We start from the raw sequence: 16,207 nt of genomic DNA on the forward strand, positions 1-16,207 counted from the left end.
TGAAGGGCCCCACTAGGCTGAAGGTGCTCTGGCGGGGTTGGCCCACTTAAATACGTGGCGCATGGCCTTGTAAAATTATTTTACCTGAGCGGGGGTCACTCTGGCTCCTGGAAAAGTAGGGAGGTGTGACGTTGAACCTGTCAACAGCTCCACAGAACCGTGCCTCGATCCGCGATATTCCGTCATCGACTCGGCTGACGGATGAAGAGAAGACGAAGCACGCTTCAACTTCTTGTGCTTCTTATGTCTCTTACCCAAATGTCCAGAGGACTTAGAGTGTGAAGAAGACAATTTGGGGCTTCTGGAGTGGTCCCGAGACCTTCTCCTCGATCAGAGTCACGTGGTGCGGTGTCACCTGCCGGGCCACTAACAGGGTCAGGGACCCTTCAAAGCCTTTGGTGCCATGGCACGACAGTCCGTGCATGACTTGGAGTTGTGGTCATGTTGAGACACCACAGACACACAAGGTGTCAGTTTGTAACAGACATGGCGCGTTGGAAGGCGCCACACGACTTGAACCCTGTCTTCCTCATAGACACCCTTGACATCAAAAAACCAATTCGACAAAATGTTGAAAAAGGACTTTCAGTAGCTCTTGTCCGGATCAGTGCGAACTGGCAAGGAAAGAAAAGAACTGATGTCAGCATACAGGGGTGGCACCAATATAGGTGATTGTGCTGTCAATTTCAACGCAGATGGCGCCGACGACACCATACGAACCTCACTGAAGCCATTTTGGCGGGCAGGAGTACTGCTCAAGAAAAATCTACCAAATCCACTCTGACATCTAAGGAAGCTGCAGCTAGATATCTCTATCAGTTTGGGAGAATTTGAAAAACTGAACAGCTATATCTACATACACTTGCAGCATCATCATTCCAATTAGGTTCCAAGTGGACTTCCCCTTACATTAATTTTAAGCATTACAATATGACCCACATGCTCAACCACCACCCCTAATCCATTCTCCTTCCACCCTAAACAGACCCAAACAAAAGACACAACATTCCAGTCTTTGCAAATTTGTCTATTACACAACAAGGCTACTCTACAAAACAATACAACTCACCATCTCTCTCACAACCACCATCTCCACCACCAACTCAGGCAGACCCAACAAAATGCTTTCTATGCTTGCTGGACGAGGAACACAATATAGAAAAACACTATTGTGACCCTCATACAGTTAATATCAACACCAATGACACACATGCTACAAGTTCAAAAAATAGTGATTACTCCTCTACAAAATAAAATCACACCGCCACCAGTACACAATCTCTAATCTGCCTACTCATAAATGCTCGATCACTTTCTAAAAACAAGTACCACATCTACAACCTACTCACTGACAGACAACCTGACTTACTCTTCATAACTGAATCATGGTTGGGAGATGACATGCCCCAGTGTTGCGTGAAGGCATTCCTCCAGACTATCAAGACATCACACAAACCCATATAGGCAAAAAAGGAGGTGGACAAGCTGTTATATCCAAACAAGCAACAAATCTCAGCAAAACAGACAAAATATCCATACAAGGTTGTGAGGCCCTCCTCACCAGATTCAACCCTACACCAACTTCCTCTTCCTTTACAGACCACCAGCTAGCAATTCAACATTCCCAGACACATTTCTAGACACAGTTTCAAACGTTCTAACACTATACTCCAACTTATGGATTTTTGGGGACCTAAGCATTTGGGTTGACAAACCCAATATGCTCCATCCAAAACTAACATCGCTGGCATCACATTGAACCTACATCAGATTGTACTCAATCCCACACACATCGCTGGATACATCCTAGTTGTCGTTTTTGCAAAGCCAGAACTAGGTACTGTTCAAAGCATCACACCAGTCACATTGTCAGACCACCAATTGGTTACTTTTCAATATAAAACACCACACACCAACACACCAAAGACAACCTTACATACATCTACCTATTGACCATGGAACAAACTCAATTTTGGACACTTAGAAGCAAAACTAACAGTCAACACAGATCTAGAAACAAATTCTGTTTAGAAACTTTACAAGTGGCTACAGGAAGCTTTTGATATCCTAGTACCACTAAGAAAAACTAAACAGGACAAAATAAAATAAGCACCTTGGAGAAAACCAGAACAAAAAAAGATAAAACAACAAATCAGAAGGCTGTAATTAACCTGGCTTGAATCAAACAACATTCAAGACAAACTACAGCTATGCAAACTTAACAGAATATACAAATCAACAATCAAAAAAACGACAAAAAGGTACTACTCAGACAGAATTTAAAATGCTATATCTGCAAATGAAGTATTTCATAAAATTCTCAACAAATTTCAAAAACCTAAATGCATGGACGGAACTCATCCCATTACTGAAGATTCTGCAAACAAACTGTCAAATAATTATACCACCAAGGCAGACACATTGGACTCCTACTTAAAACAAAGGAAAATCACCAGCACCACCCCATTTCCCAAAATTCCCTCCAAGAGTAAGTCAACACAGCCTCTGCACTCCTTCAAACCAAACAAATATCACAAAGTGAATTTATGGATCTGGTTAAACCAAGAAGGCCTTCCGGCTGCCCTTCTGACCCTTGTCCACCACACATTTTCAGGAATATTCTTTTATCTACCTCTATCATACCAGTAAGAAGAAGCATCAATACTTCTTTAACTATTAAAATATTTCCTGAAGATCTTAAAAAGGTATACATATGCCTGTTATTAAAGAAAATTAACCTGGACCCTCAAGACCCCCAAAACTATTACGATTACAAATGGCCCTTTCAAGGACAACCTGATAGAAAGAGCAGCTTTTGTCCTGATGTCACAATTCATTTACGATAACTCTATTCTTTCAGACTACCAAACTGGATTCCGCCCAGGAAGAGGCACTGAATCTGCCCTCCTCACCATCTGGGATGATCTGAAAAACACAATAGACCACAATGGAGTTGCTGCACTACTTCTCCTGGACCTCACAGCTGCCTTTGACACAGTTGACCATGCCAGCCTAATACAAAGACTCTATGAAGCCGGCATAGATGGGACTACTCTCGACTGGATCACATCCTACCTTTAAAACAGAACTGATTTTCAACATCTACATGATGTCATTACCAACAATGATCAAGGAATTTCAACTCACATGCTACAACTATGTAGATGACACACAAACACTCCTTAAACTGGAAGGCCCCCAAAAACATTGCAAACTCACAAATCTTCAGTTGCTTCAGAGACGTTGATCAGTGGTTGACATGGAGCCATCCCAAACTGAATGCTTCCAAAACAGAAATACTCGCATGTGGCGATTAGAAAAATTATGACCCACTCTGCACCTGGATTGACGATCTGGCACCACCTCCTAAACTATCTAAGGAAGTAAGAAACTTTGAATTACCATGGCCTCCAAGTTAACAATGAATGCTCAAGTGGACAAATTAGCAAGATCAAGCTTCATCACCATGAAAACTCTGCGACGCATCTTCCCTCACCTCGGATTTCCACACAAAGGGCAGGCTACTATCTCTCTCGTACTATCTAAACTGGATTACACCAATGGCCTCTACCATGGATCATCTGTATCTACTATGAAAAAAACGACAAGGCTGCCAGACTAGTCCTACATGTAAAGCCACTAGCCAACATCTCCCCCACCTGGAGGGTCCTACATTGGTTACCGGTTGCCAGAAGATTCACCTTCAAGCTCCTCTGTATCCCACACAAAGAAATACATGAAACAGGACCACTTTTCATCAGGAATAAAATCACCACATACATTCAACAAAGAAACCTCAGCTCAAGATTGGCACCCGCCTCCAAACACCACCATACAAGAAAAAGACAATAGGTGGTACATCTTTCTCTGTTCAAGTGGCCGAAATATGGAATTTATTGCCCCCAAATATAAGATCCATGGATAACTATCTTATCTTCAGAAGACTACTCAACCACCATACTCAAACAGCAATGGACTGCATATCTACATGTACGTAAACATGTTATAATTTGATTATGTGCTTATATCTAGATATGTGTATTTCTTTGTATAAATACGTATAATAACTATTTTATCTTAAAATGTATACATACTCTTTAGGCCTGTTTAACAAATGTATATTTTACTACAATTAAATGTATATATGTATGCATTTGAATGTGTTGGTGTGTGTATGTATGTGTGTGTGTGTATATATCATGGATATGTGTATGTTTCTATGTGTGTGTATATATATGTGTGTGTGTGTGTGTATTATTCTACATTTGACATGTTCATAGGTCATTGCATAGTTTCTATATAAGTTGATTAGATGCTTATGAGTCTATTTTTATTTTATCTATCTCAATAGGTAAACATTATCCTAACTATTTATCTACAAGCATCCTATTGAAATATTGAGGAAATACTGTAACTCTTGAAAGCCTGTGATACAACTTTAAATCTCAATATATTATATTCCTTATACATTTAAACCCTTGATTATGTAATCATGTATCTCTATATTCACTACTCTAATCCTACTGTACAAGAGAAAAGAAAACATTTTACTCTCTCAAAAGCTTTACTCTGTCTGACCATCGCCTTATACCTCTATCTACCTATCTTCTATCTCTAATCTGACTCATCCCAAACTCATCCTACTGCTATGATCTCCAAACTAGCCCTTTCCTAGACTCTTCCCTCCTGTACCACTCCTGCCTCACCCCAAACCTCAGTTTACGACTATGAACTCCCAAACAACCCTACAAAGTTCTCCATTTATCCCTCCTTTGACTCATCCCAAACCCAATTTAACTATTAGATCTCTCTAATACCTTTCTACAGACTGTTATGTCCACAACCTCTCCTTTACTCATCCTAAACCTCATCTTACTACTATGATCTCCCAGTTAACACTTCTGGATTCTTCCCTCCTCTATCCCTCCATTATTCTATTCAAATCAACTAACAGACTCACATGTCCTCTGTTCAAATTAACTCATACCTCCCTATACTAATACTAAAGCCATACTCATATTTTCCTATACTAATCCACTACTAATTCTTTTGGGTTCTGGAGTAGCGTGCTACTCACTGAAAAGCGATTTAATGCCTCGTCAGGGTAGTAAGCGCTATATAAATACAATTACAATCATCCCAACTGTGGTGGCAAATATGAAATCGGGCACCAAGTTTACGCCCAATTTCAGCTCACATACTCGATGCAAAATTATGCTGGCTCGTATACTTTTGCCTGTGCAAATTCCTCCATGTAGTACCTGCAAAAATTGGCCCAGCCAAAGCAGTACACAAAGGGGCACATTGTGATACAATATTAAACAGAAACTCTGTTACTGCAAGCTATGTCACATTGGAAAACTCAGACTCCCACCAAACCGATTTTCTACTATGTGGTAGCCCTATTTCTCCCAGATAGTTTTTGCACAAGAGTAATTCGGAATGAGGTCCTAAGAAGCACCAGTGAAGTTACAGCTCAATGAATGACTAACCACTAATGATGTAAATATGCTGAATAACGCTTTCCATGATTACACATTTGGCAACTGCTATTTCTTTTATTTGTTTTGTGCAGTTAAGACCTGGTGAAACCTTTAGGGGGTTGAATTTGTTCATAATAGGTTCTTTGAATTGTCCACAGTGGTACTCTCACAAAAATCTAATGTTCACGATGTTTAGATAAGTGGAATTTAGTGTATTTTCTAAAGTTATAGAAACCCAAAAACCTAGTAAGAGCAAGAAGTTGCTGACCACAGAACTGCTGGCTCATGGGACTGTGACCAGTCTGCTCCTGAACTGAAGCAACATCTATCTCTTTTGCCTGCAGTTGCTTGTGCGGTGGCACTGTCCAGAAATGTGCTTGAAATAGACTGTGACGCTGGGATGCTGAAGTTGCAGGACTGCAGTACTGACGAAGTCTGCTGAAGCTTACTACGTCACTGTTGCTGGTGTGTGGCACTGTCCGGATGTGTACCCAAAACGGGCTTCAATTCCTAAGTGGCAGGACCATGGGACTGCACCTCTGTGATAGAAAACAATGTGTCCCAAAAGGGACCAAGCTGCTGTGCCACTGTAGAGAGTGGAGTCAGAGCCAGTGCCAACCTGAAGCTTGACAGGTTCTGACAGTGGTGCCGTGAACATGACAAGCAGCCAGATTCACTCTGCGTCAAGAAGAGGGCTTGTGGTCAGCGACCACTAAGGACCATCAGCAATGACGGACCATGCAAAAAGCCAGTTTATGGGTAGCTAGTGCACTCCCAGCCTGTGACTGATTCTCCAGGAAGATGGAGGAAATACAGGATGTGTGCTGTTGGCATGACAGCAGCCAGTGTATTACTAAAAGACTTGCACTGATGAGATTGATATTGGGGCTAAAAACACAAACTCAAAATGCCACAGAGGTAGCATTACACCTGTCTGCAACCTGCCACACGACTCTTACACAGAATTAATGGGACATTTGGGGAGTGGGGGACCTTTAATACTGAGTAGAGTGGCCCACGCCAGTGGATTAGTGCCCCTATACTCTACTGTATAATATCTAGTGCTTGAGTGTATTAAACTTATTTCCTTTCTTAAAAAGATAAACACTGGCTTGGACAAGCAGTTATTGCTCTGCTGGGTGATTAATGAGTTCTGAGCTTGAAGCACCCCAACACTACCTCCCTGAGAAGCCTGTGAGTGCTCACGAGCACTACCACTGAGAGTCAAATGCTGAAGGCGTTACACTTGGCCTAATTTACAGACCCATAGTAAGATGGATCCAGGAGGGACTGGCGGTGCTGGCGGTCCTCATCCGCCAGGGCAGGGCTGCAAGCAGTGCCGCCCTTTGGATTACAACCCCCCCCCTCCCCCAGATTTTTCATGGCAGTAGCACAATGTAAAAGCTGGCGGAGACGGGGTGCAGGGGGACCCAGGGGGGTCCTGCACTGCCCATGCACTTGGCATGGGCAGTGCAGGGACCCCATACCCAGCCCGTTGTGATGTTCACTGTCTGACCCAGCAGGAAAGTCGTAATGGGGCCCGCGGGAAGGTGGTTGAACTGGCAGCAACCTGACCGTGGGAGTTTGGCGGACAGCCTTTTCCGTCCACCAAACTCATAATAACCTCCTGTGTACCGATGTTTGCATTCGAAAGCCCCTCATGGTAATCTTTTCATCGTGCACACAAAGCCCATGCTCCAATGGACATATCAGGATGCCCTTTATGTTTTACAGTGCGTTTAGGTGGACTATGCTACCTCTGCACACAGTAATGTTTCTGTGGTTCTGAGGCAACAGTTAATATTCATGTAAATGTACTTTCAAAATATTCATGACAAAGAACTGCATTTGCAGCTTGAATAACCTGAGAAATTCTGGCGGAGTGAGGATGGACCCTTCATGCACAGCATCAAAGGTGAACTGTCGGCCTCTGCACATGACCACCAAATGTGATGGGCTGCTTCCTTCTCTCTCTAAAAAGTAATTGTGGAAATGTCATTAAGCCACAAGTGCCTTCTAGCAATTCACATCATTTGAATCATTTCCACCAGTTTGTATACTTTGGTTACAGCTCAAAAACTGGCTCTAAGACAACCCAGGTGCAGTGCATAGTAAGTCAAAGGAATACACAAAAGAATAAAACAAAATAAATGTAAATGCATGAAATTTTTCAAAACAGTGCACAGACCATTTTGTGTGGCGTAAACATGAAAGGTACAGTTATCTGCGGATGTGGCCTGATATGGCAAGACAGTGGACATGTTGCTCTATGGCTCTAGCTAGCATTCCTAAATTTATCTTTAATGAACCAGTTGCTGCACTGTTCAAGCAATACCACGGGCACCATTGTGCATCTTCCACGTACCTGAATCGCCACCGCCACCCCCTCGTTGCTCCTCTTTCCTTTGCCGCAGGCTGCAGGCACAGGCTCCCAGCCTGCCCTGGGGCCAATCTGAACGCTGCTGTCATGCTGCTGGCAGCATGACAGCAGCTTTTGGATTGGTCGGAGTGCCCAGCCAGGGTGCTCCAAGGCAGACAGGGAGAGTCTGTCTGCTCTCTCCAATCCGGCGCTGTGGTGCCGGGTTGGACACAGCTTAGTGCGCATGTATGTTTGGCCGGCTAAACATACATGCCCAGTGAGGGGAAGTGCTCGTCACAGGCCGTGGCCCCACCCCTTCTACAATAAATACTATTATTTTAGTAGTTTGGCAGCTGCTGCTGCTGGCCGGGGATGGCGACGCTCCTCCACCTTAGCAGAGGAGCCGCGCCTGGGTAGTGGTATCTTCAAGTAGTACTCCAAGCAGCATGGTAGAGTTGGAACACAATTTATTGTGCAGAAGAAACTCCGGCCACAGTCACTGTCCAGCTCAAGAGTAATTGACTTCTCATATTCTCTCCCTTGTAATAATAAACAATCCAGTGCTTAATTTGAGCCAATTGTTTCCGGTGTGGGGCACCGGCACTTGTTTTTGAAGGCTGGCACTTACTTTTCAGCCTCAAGCATTTACTGAAAGCTAAAGACACATATGGGAAAGATGAGGAAAAGAAAGATGGAAAAGTGTCATAAAGGGAGAAAGCAGAAAGCTGCAGGAGTGAGCTGAAGGGGCAGGGAGTGGCTGTAAATAGAATAAAGAGGCCTGAGATGGCTTCAGGGTTACACTGCCTCAGTATTCCTTGCTAGCACATTTAATTGCAGCAGTCACATATTTCAGAGGAGAGCTTTGTGCACAGGCACATTTTTAGTTACAAATTAAGCACTGATATAAAACATTCAGAACTCTCTGAGGGAGAGACATTTGTCATGGTAACCACAGAGCACAAAGATACATAAAGAAACACTACACTTATTAATTAAGATTAAAGCCTAAGCAACTATATATACACATTACCACACATCTTTCCCCTTTAATACAAGATAATATTCCAATTAATTATTTTTCAAAAGTACAAACATTTCATTTAACAGTTTTTCACAACCACTAAATGATTTAAATTCCAGATGCGACCATCATTCAATTTCGCTGCCCCCTTAAATTCTTTTGACACAGTTCAAGTTCTACTGAACTGTGAGACACCTTGAATTTTTCAGGTAATTTTACCTCGACCATGTCACCTCCTTTTATGTGTAAAGGTTTAACAGCCTTATGCTAATCATATTTCACCTTGTTGTATTCTTGCATCTGTACCTCTGGTGCCCCAGTTTCTTTTATCATCACACCAACATTCACCTCACATTTTTTGTAACTTCTCATCCAAGGAGGATCCACCACCATATACGGCCTACGTTTTTTGAGTGAAACAAAAGGAACTTTCCCTGTTGTTGAGTGGGGAGTAAACCTGAATTCTTCCACCCGCTTCTTGACAGCCTGGACCCAATCTTCTCTGTTGTTTCTGGCAATCTGAATGGGTTCCTTCAGGGCCCTTTTAATACTTTCCATTGTAACATTTGTTTCTGGGTGGTATAGGTACATTTTTGTAATGGGTAATGCATGACTCACCCAGAAACTTTTCCATCTCTTTAGAAGTCAATTGTAATTCATTATCAGTCAAAAACAATTCTGGGATTGCCTTCCCAAGCAAATACCTCAGAAAGAAATGTAATGACTGCTGCAGTGTTATTTTCATTTATTAATCCCACATCTGGCCACCTGAAATGCATATCCATAACAACTAACAAATACTTGGAGATGCTGCTCATGCAAATTGGTCCAAATTGTCTAATGCAACATCATCCCATACCTCAGTGGGAATTTCTTGGCAAACCTTGGGTGACATCCTCACCTTCAAGTTCTTATTAGTTTTGCATTTGCAACAATCTCGAACTAACCTCTCTATCTTTAAATCCATCCCAGCCCACTAACACACACACCTAAGTCGCTCCTTAGTTTTACTGATACCTTGATGACCCTCATGAGCCAAATGAATCAGGCCATTCCTAATTCGCTGGGTTGGGACCAATTTACTACCTCTCATTAAGAGCCCATCATTCACTGTCAACTCATCAAAGATTTTAGCATACCCTGAAGACTTCTATTTCTCCTCCAAATACTGTATCCTGCTGAAACAAAACCAAGCATGTTTTTAATGCCTCATCATTTTCCATTTCATGCCGCCATTCATTCTCTGTCATGCACCCCATTGTTACGTTGCACACCTTTATTTCTTCTTCCTTCCACCAAGCATCCAACTCATCTCATGATCCAGAATCATCAGCCACTACCTGAAGGTAGTCAGAAACCTTATTGTCCACTCCTGGCAAATAAGAGACAACAAATTGAAAATCCTGCAACACAACCATGCATTTCAATTTTCTAGATGAAATTCAGTCAAGAGCTTTTTTTCAAAAACCTCCTGTAATGGTCTGTAAACACCATGAACTTCACACTCCAAAGAAAATGGGGAAACTCTCATAATGCTCATTATATTGCAAGACTTTCTCTCCCAATTGTTGAGTACCTTGTCTCTACTCATCTTAACGATTTGTATGCAAAGGCTATTGTGACTTCATCTTTTCAAGGCTTTTGTTTGAGAACTGCTCTGAGTCCTTTTTCACTGGCATCTATAAGTATGATATAAGGTAGTCTGGGAACAAAACTTTTTTAATATTGGGCAGATGCCAAAGCAGTCTTGATAGTTTCAAATAAATTTTGACACCCATCTGTCCATATAAATTGGATCCCCTTTTTTAGAAGATTTCTGATAGCAACAGTGCGTCTTGCAAAATTGGCACAAATCTAGAATAGGATTCTGCCATCCCTAAAAATGTTTGTACTTCTTCCTTCTTGGTCAGTTAGGGCAATTTATGTATGGTGGAAATGAGTTCTGTTTTGAGCTTCACACCTTCACCAGTGATGACGTCCTAGTTAAGTTATCTGAGATTGGACAAACAAATGTACTGTTCCTAAGATTCATTCCTTTCTCATTAAATATGTGAAACACGTCCCTGAACTTACTGACATGATCAATCAAATTATCACTGAATATCAACACATCATTTTGAAAACAATTTATGCCACCCATTCCTTTGAACAAATTCATGAGTCTTTGAAAAACGGAAGCCGCAGAACATAGAACAACGGCATTCTATTGAAGCAAAATACACCAAATCGTGTAACAAATGCTGTTAGATTTTTTGACTGATCACTCGACCTGATGATAGGTAGACGTCAAGTCAAGCGTGGTGAAATATTTGGCGTTACCCATCAATGTGACCACCTCGGTTACATTTGGTAGGGGCATCTTATGCTCAATAACCTCTTTATTGAGATTACAATGATCCACACACAGGTGAAAGTCTGCAGCTTCAATAGCCTCAATATTTCCCTCTTACTTGAGCCTTTCTAGTTCAATTTCCACTGCTCCATGACAAGTCAATGGAATATTATGAACCTTACATGCAACAAAGATTGCTCCTCCCTTAATTCTAATATAGTGGACATTAACTTTAATACATCCTACTTTATCAGAAAAAAACATGCAGAAATTTGTTTTGAAACTGTTCTGCAAAGGTGTCCACTTTTCTAACTTATACAGAAGGACTCATATTAGGATCAAGAAATATTCCCAACAATATCTGGTGCAGCCAACTCAAAATAGAATCATCTCTGACTGGAACATACACTTTCCCTTTTACACTATTTCCTCGGAACTCAAAATCTGCTTCAAAATAACCAACCAATTCTATTGGTTTTCCACAGTAACTGTATGGTGTGACATCAGAAGCATTTAGGGAAACCTTTCCTTTAAAATAAGGGTTGCAATCGTTATTAGGTATTAATGATAATTTAGCACCAGACTCAATCATCATAACCACCTGCATCCCATTCAAACAACATAGCAATACTATGCCCCTTCCTACCACATAACCTACAAACTATGGCATGCAGCTGAAGTGATTGGAGTTGCCACACCTAATACAATATAATTTCTCTTTGATATAACAGCGTTGTTTTTGCTTTGTAGCAGCTAATGTGTGTATGGTAGTTCCTTCATTTTTTGTCTCATCTTGGAATTCCTTTTTAGACTTTTGCAAATCTCATATGCATTGCATAAAATGTTCCACCTTTTTAAGCAATTGTTAAAACTTCCTAAAGGCTGGGATCATTCTTTGCCCTCAGATTCTCTCTTACTTTATCACTTCTACATTCTAATTTCAGTTTATCATGGATACGCTCCTCCGTGTTCTCTCCAAAGTTACATTGAACAGCTAGTTTTCTAAGTACAGTCACAAAGTTTTCAACTGATTCGTCATCACTTTGCTTTCTTTTACCAAAGTAATATCTTTGCAGAATTATGGAAACTTTTGGCAAATAATGTAAATCCAATTTTGTCAAAGCTGTTTCAAATTCATATAACCTGCCACCATCACCTTCCTCACTAGTATTCGGTGAATTTACATACACTTCTTAACCTTTCGTACCTAAACAATCAAAATAGATGTCTTTTTTTCCAGAGATAAAACTGGTCCACTTACTTTTAAGTATCAATATACATATTCCTCCATTTTGACCACATTAGAGGTGGTTCTCCAGTTGAAGAGAGAAAGAATGGAGGTGGAGCTATATGTTACATGTTGAACCCTTGTAGAAATACCCGATAGTAAGTGAAAATATAGGGTACTAATGAAGGTAAAAGAATTTTGAAACCGTTACACAATATTTATCTGAGAAATATCTGTTTAAAATCTTGTTATTAATTACAAGAGAAGGAAAGGAAAAAACAGGCAGAAGAAGAGAAAAGAAAAGTGGAAAAAGAGAAAGAAAATTATTTCATATAAAGAGGTTGGGAATTAAAACCCTTGTTGTACAAAGTAAATTGTTTTTAAAAAGTATGTAAATAAAATGTTTACATTTTTTATTTAATTTTCTTCACTTTCAATGTTTGTTCACACATATAAAACAGAATGTGATGATATGAAGTCACTTTGCCATGAAGTTGCTATGCCACACTATAATAAAAAGTCCTTATTTACTCTCTGAGAAAAATGAAAGAAAGAGTAGTCCTATCCCTCTGTATACTGCCAGGAATGCAAAATAAATACAGCAGAACTAGATGCTGAGGTAAGATAAACCCCCTGTGTGCCTGGGGCGAGGTGGCCTCGTCCTCGGCCACGGTCATGTGTGCCGGGGACGAGACAAGCTCTTCCTCCACCTGCCCCACAGTGTAGCGCTAGCGCTCCTCCCGTGGGCCTCTCACCCACACCCCCGTCAGGAATTAAAGACCCCCCGTGACGTCTGATCACGTCAGCGAGCAATGGTGCGCTGACCTCATCAGAGGTCGCCTTCCACTGCGCTGGAAGCTCCAGCAGGGATCGGAAAGAGAAATGAAAGTATTTCTCTTTCCGATCACGGGCTGGGGGCGGGAGAGGCATCAAAGGAAAGGAAAGGCCCTTCCTTTCCTTTGATGTCTCTCTGAGCATAGACACCAGGGAGTTGTTTATTTTTAAATATTTCTGCATAAGGGTAGTGGCCCTTTTGGCAAAGGCCACTCCCAGGTGGGGTACATTTTTTTAAGGCCTTTTCTGCCCCCCTGGGGACAGATCGTCCTACTCTAATTAGGCCGATCTGCCACCCGGGGGGGGGCAGAACCATCTAGACGCCAGGGATTGTTATTTATTTGTTTTTTACAGGAGGGGAGCAACCCCTTAGGCAAGGGTCGGTTCCTTGGGGTGAAATTATTTTTTGGCCATTTCTGACCCCCTTGGGGGCAGATCTGCCTATTTATTTTAGGCCAATCTGCCCCCAGGGGGGATCAGAAACCACTAGGCACCCGGGATTTTTTTTTTAGTCAGTTTCACGCAAAGGGGGGAGACCCCTAAGGCAAGGGCTGCTCCCCTGGGGGGGGGGATTTATTTTAGGCCATTTCTGCTCACCTTGGAGGCAGATCAGCCTATTTTGTAAGGCCCATCTGCACCCACTGGGGGCAGAAAGCCCACCAGAGACCAGGGAAGATTTGTTTTCAACAAAAGAGGGTGGGGGTATGGCCATACCCCTCCCCCCAAATAAATGGGGACAAAGTTGTTCTGCCACCTGTAGGCAGATGGAGCAATTACCCTCGATCCACTCCCCAGGAGGGCAAAAAGCCTGTTAGATGCCAGGGAATTAAAAAAGAAAATAATAATAGTGGGGTGGGGGCTACCATCCAGTATGGGCATGGTTATGCCCCCACCCCAACTGAAGGGGTAACAGTTTTTCAGCTCCCCCCGCACACTAAAACATCTTATCCCATGGCAAGCAAGAGGACATTTGATTATTTTGGGTTTTGGTTTTACATTTGGGCCATGAATGCTTGGCTAACTCTCAAAAGTGTCCCACTTGGAATGGTGAGGGCTGCACTTTTTGGACTTTGGGATACTGCCATGTAGAAAAATCTACGAGACCTAGACACATCTGAAAACTAAACATCTGGGTGAGTCGAGGGTGGTGTGCTTCACATGCACCCGCACCATTTTCTTACCCACAATGCCATACAAACCTTCAACTTTGCCTGAAATCACACACTGTCTTCACATTTTTGTGATGGAACCTTCCGGAATCTGCAGAAATCCACAAAATTCCTACCACCTAGCATTGTCGCATCTATACCGATAAAAATTCTGCCCCACTTGTCAGCCTAAAAATGTTTTTTTTCAAACTGCCCTTTTGGACACGCTTTGTTTCCCCTCATTTTTTACATATTTTTTGGCTCTTCCTTGTCACAGGCACTTGGCCTACCTACACAAATGAGGTATCATTTTTACCAGGAGAATGAGGGGAACGTTGGGTGGTAGGAAATTTGTCCCGGTGTGGTGATACCACACAGAAATGGGGGGGAAATTGGATTTTTTTATGCTAAATTTGAGGTTTGCTGAGGATTCTGGGTAAGAAAACACTGGGGGATCCACGCAAGTCACACCTCCCTGGACTCCCTCGGGTGTCTAGTTTTCAGAAATGTTTGGGTTTGGTAGGCTTCTCTAGATGGCTGCTGAGCCCAGGACCAAAAATTCAGGTTGCCCCCTCCCCGCAAAAACAGGTAAGTTTTGTATTTGATCATTTTGATGTGTCCACATAGTGTTTTGAGGCATTTCCTGTCGCGGGCACTAGGCCTACCCACACAAGTGAGGTACCATTGTTATCGGGAGACCTAGGGGAACGCTGGGTAGATGGAAGTTTGTGGCTCCTCTCAGATTCCAGAACATTCTGTCACCGGAATGTGAGGGGAAAAAAGTGTTGTTTTTTTGCCAAATTTTGAGGTTTGCAAAAGATTCTGGGTAACATAACCTGGTGAGAGCCCCACAAGTCACCCAATCTTAAATTCCCCTAGGTGTCTAATTTTTAAAAATGCACAGGTTTGGTAGGTTTCCGTAGGTGCCGGATGAGCTAGAGGCCAAAATCCACATCTAGGCACCTTGCAAAAAACAGGTCTGTTTTCTTTGGGAAAATGTGATGTGTCCATGTTATGTTTTGGGGCATTTCCTGTCACGGGCACTAGGCCTAACCACACAAGTGAGGTACCATTTTTATCAGGAAACTTGTTGGATCACAAAATAGCAGAACAAGTGTTATTGCCCATTATCTTTCTCTAAATTTTTTCCATTTGTATTGGGAGACTTGGGAGAATGCTGGGTGAAAGGAAATTTGTGGCTCCTCTCAGATTCCAGAACTTTCTGTCATCGAAATGTGAGGGAAAGGTGTTTTTTTTAAAACAAATTTTGAGGTTTGCAAAGGATTCTGGGTAACAGAACCTGGTGAGAGCCCCACAAGTCACCTCAACCCGGATTCCCCTAGGTGTCTAGTTTTAAAAAAATGCACAGGTTTGGTAGGCCAAAATCCACAGCTAGGCACTTTACAAAAAACACGTCAGATTTCAATGTACAAATGTGATGTGTCCATGTTGCGCTTCCTGTCATGGGCACGAGGCCTACCCACACAACTGAGGTAACATTTTTATCAGGATACTTGTGGGATCACAAAATAGCAGAACAAGTGTTATTGCCCATTGTCTTTCTCTACATTTTTTCCTTCCAAATGTAAGACAGTGTGTAAAAAACACGTCTATTTGAGAAATGCCCTGGTATTCACATGGGGTCCCCAGAATTCAGAGATGTGCAAATAACCACTGCTTCTCAGCACCTTATCTTTTGCACATTTTGGAAATATAAAGGTTTTCTTGATACCTATTCTTCACTTTTTATATTTCACCAAATTAATTGCTGTATATCTGGTACACAATGAAAACCCATTGCA

The 16,207-nt window shown here is 42.0% G+C and overlaps 1 protein-coding gene across 7 annotated transcripts in view; it reads right to left on the bottom strand.

Moving 5' to 3' along the window:
* LOC138261974 (peroxisomal carnitine O-octanoyltransferase-like) overlaps positions 1-16,207 on the bottom strand; it is a 580,533-nt gene that overhangs the window by 228,449 nt on the left and 335,877 nt on the right. For all 7 annotated transcript variants that reach the window (XM_069211577.1, XM_069211579.1, XM_069211576.1 and 4 more), the window contains one exon: positions 7,348-7,456. In XM_069211577.1, coding sequence (XP_069067678.1) covers positions 7,348-7,456 — 109 coding nt within the window. The remainder of the gene's footprint in view (positions 1-7,347; positions 7,457-16,207) is intronic.

Source organism: Pleurodeles waltl, chromosome 10 (assembly GCF_031143425.1).
Source record: "Pleurodeles waltl isolate 20211129_DDA chromosome 10, aPleWal1.hap1.20221129, whole genome shotgun sequence".
In the NCBI taxonomy this organism is placed as follows: Eukaryota; Metazoa; Chordata; class Amphibia; order Caudata; family Salamandridae; genus Pleurodeles; species Pleurodeles waltl.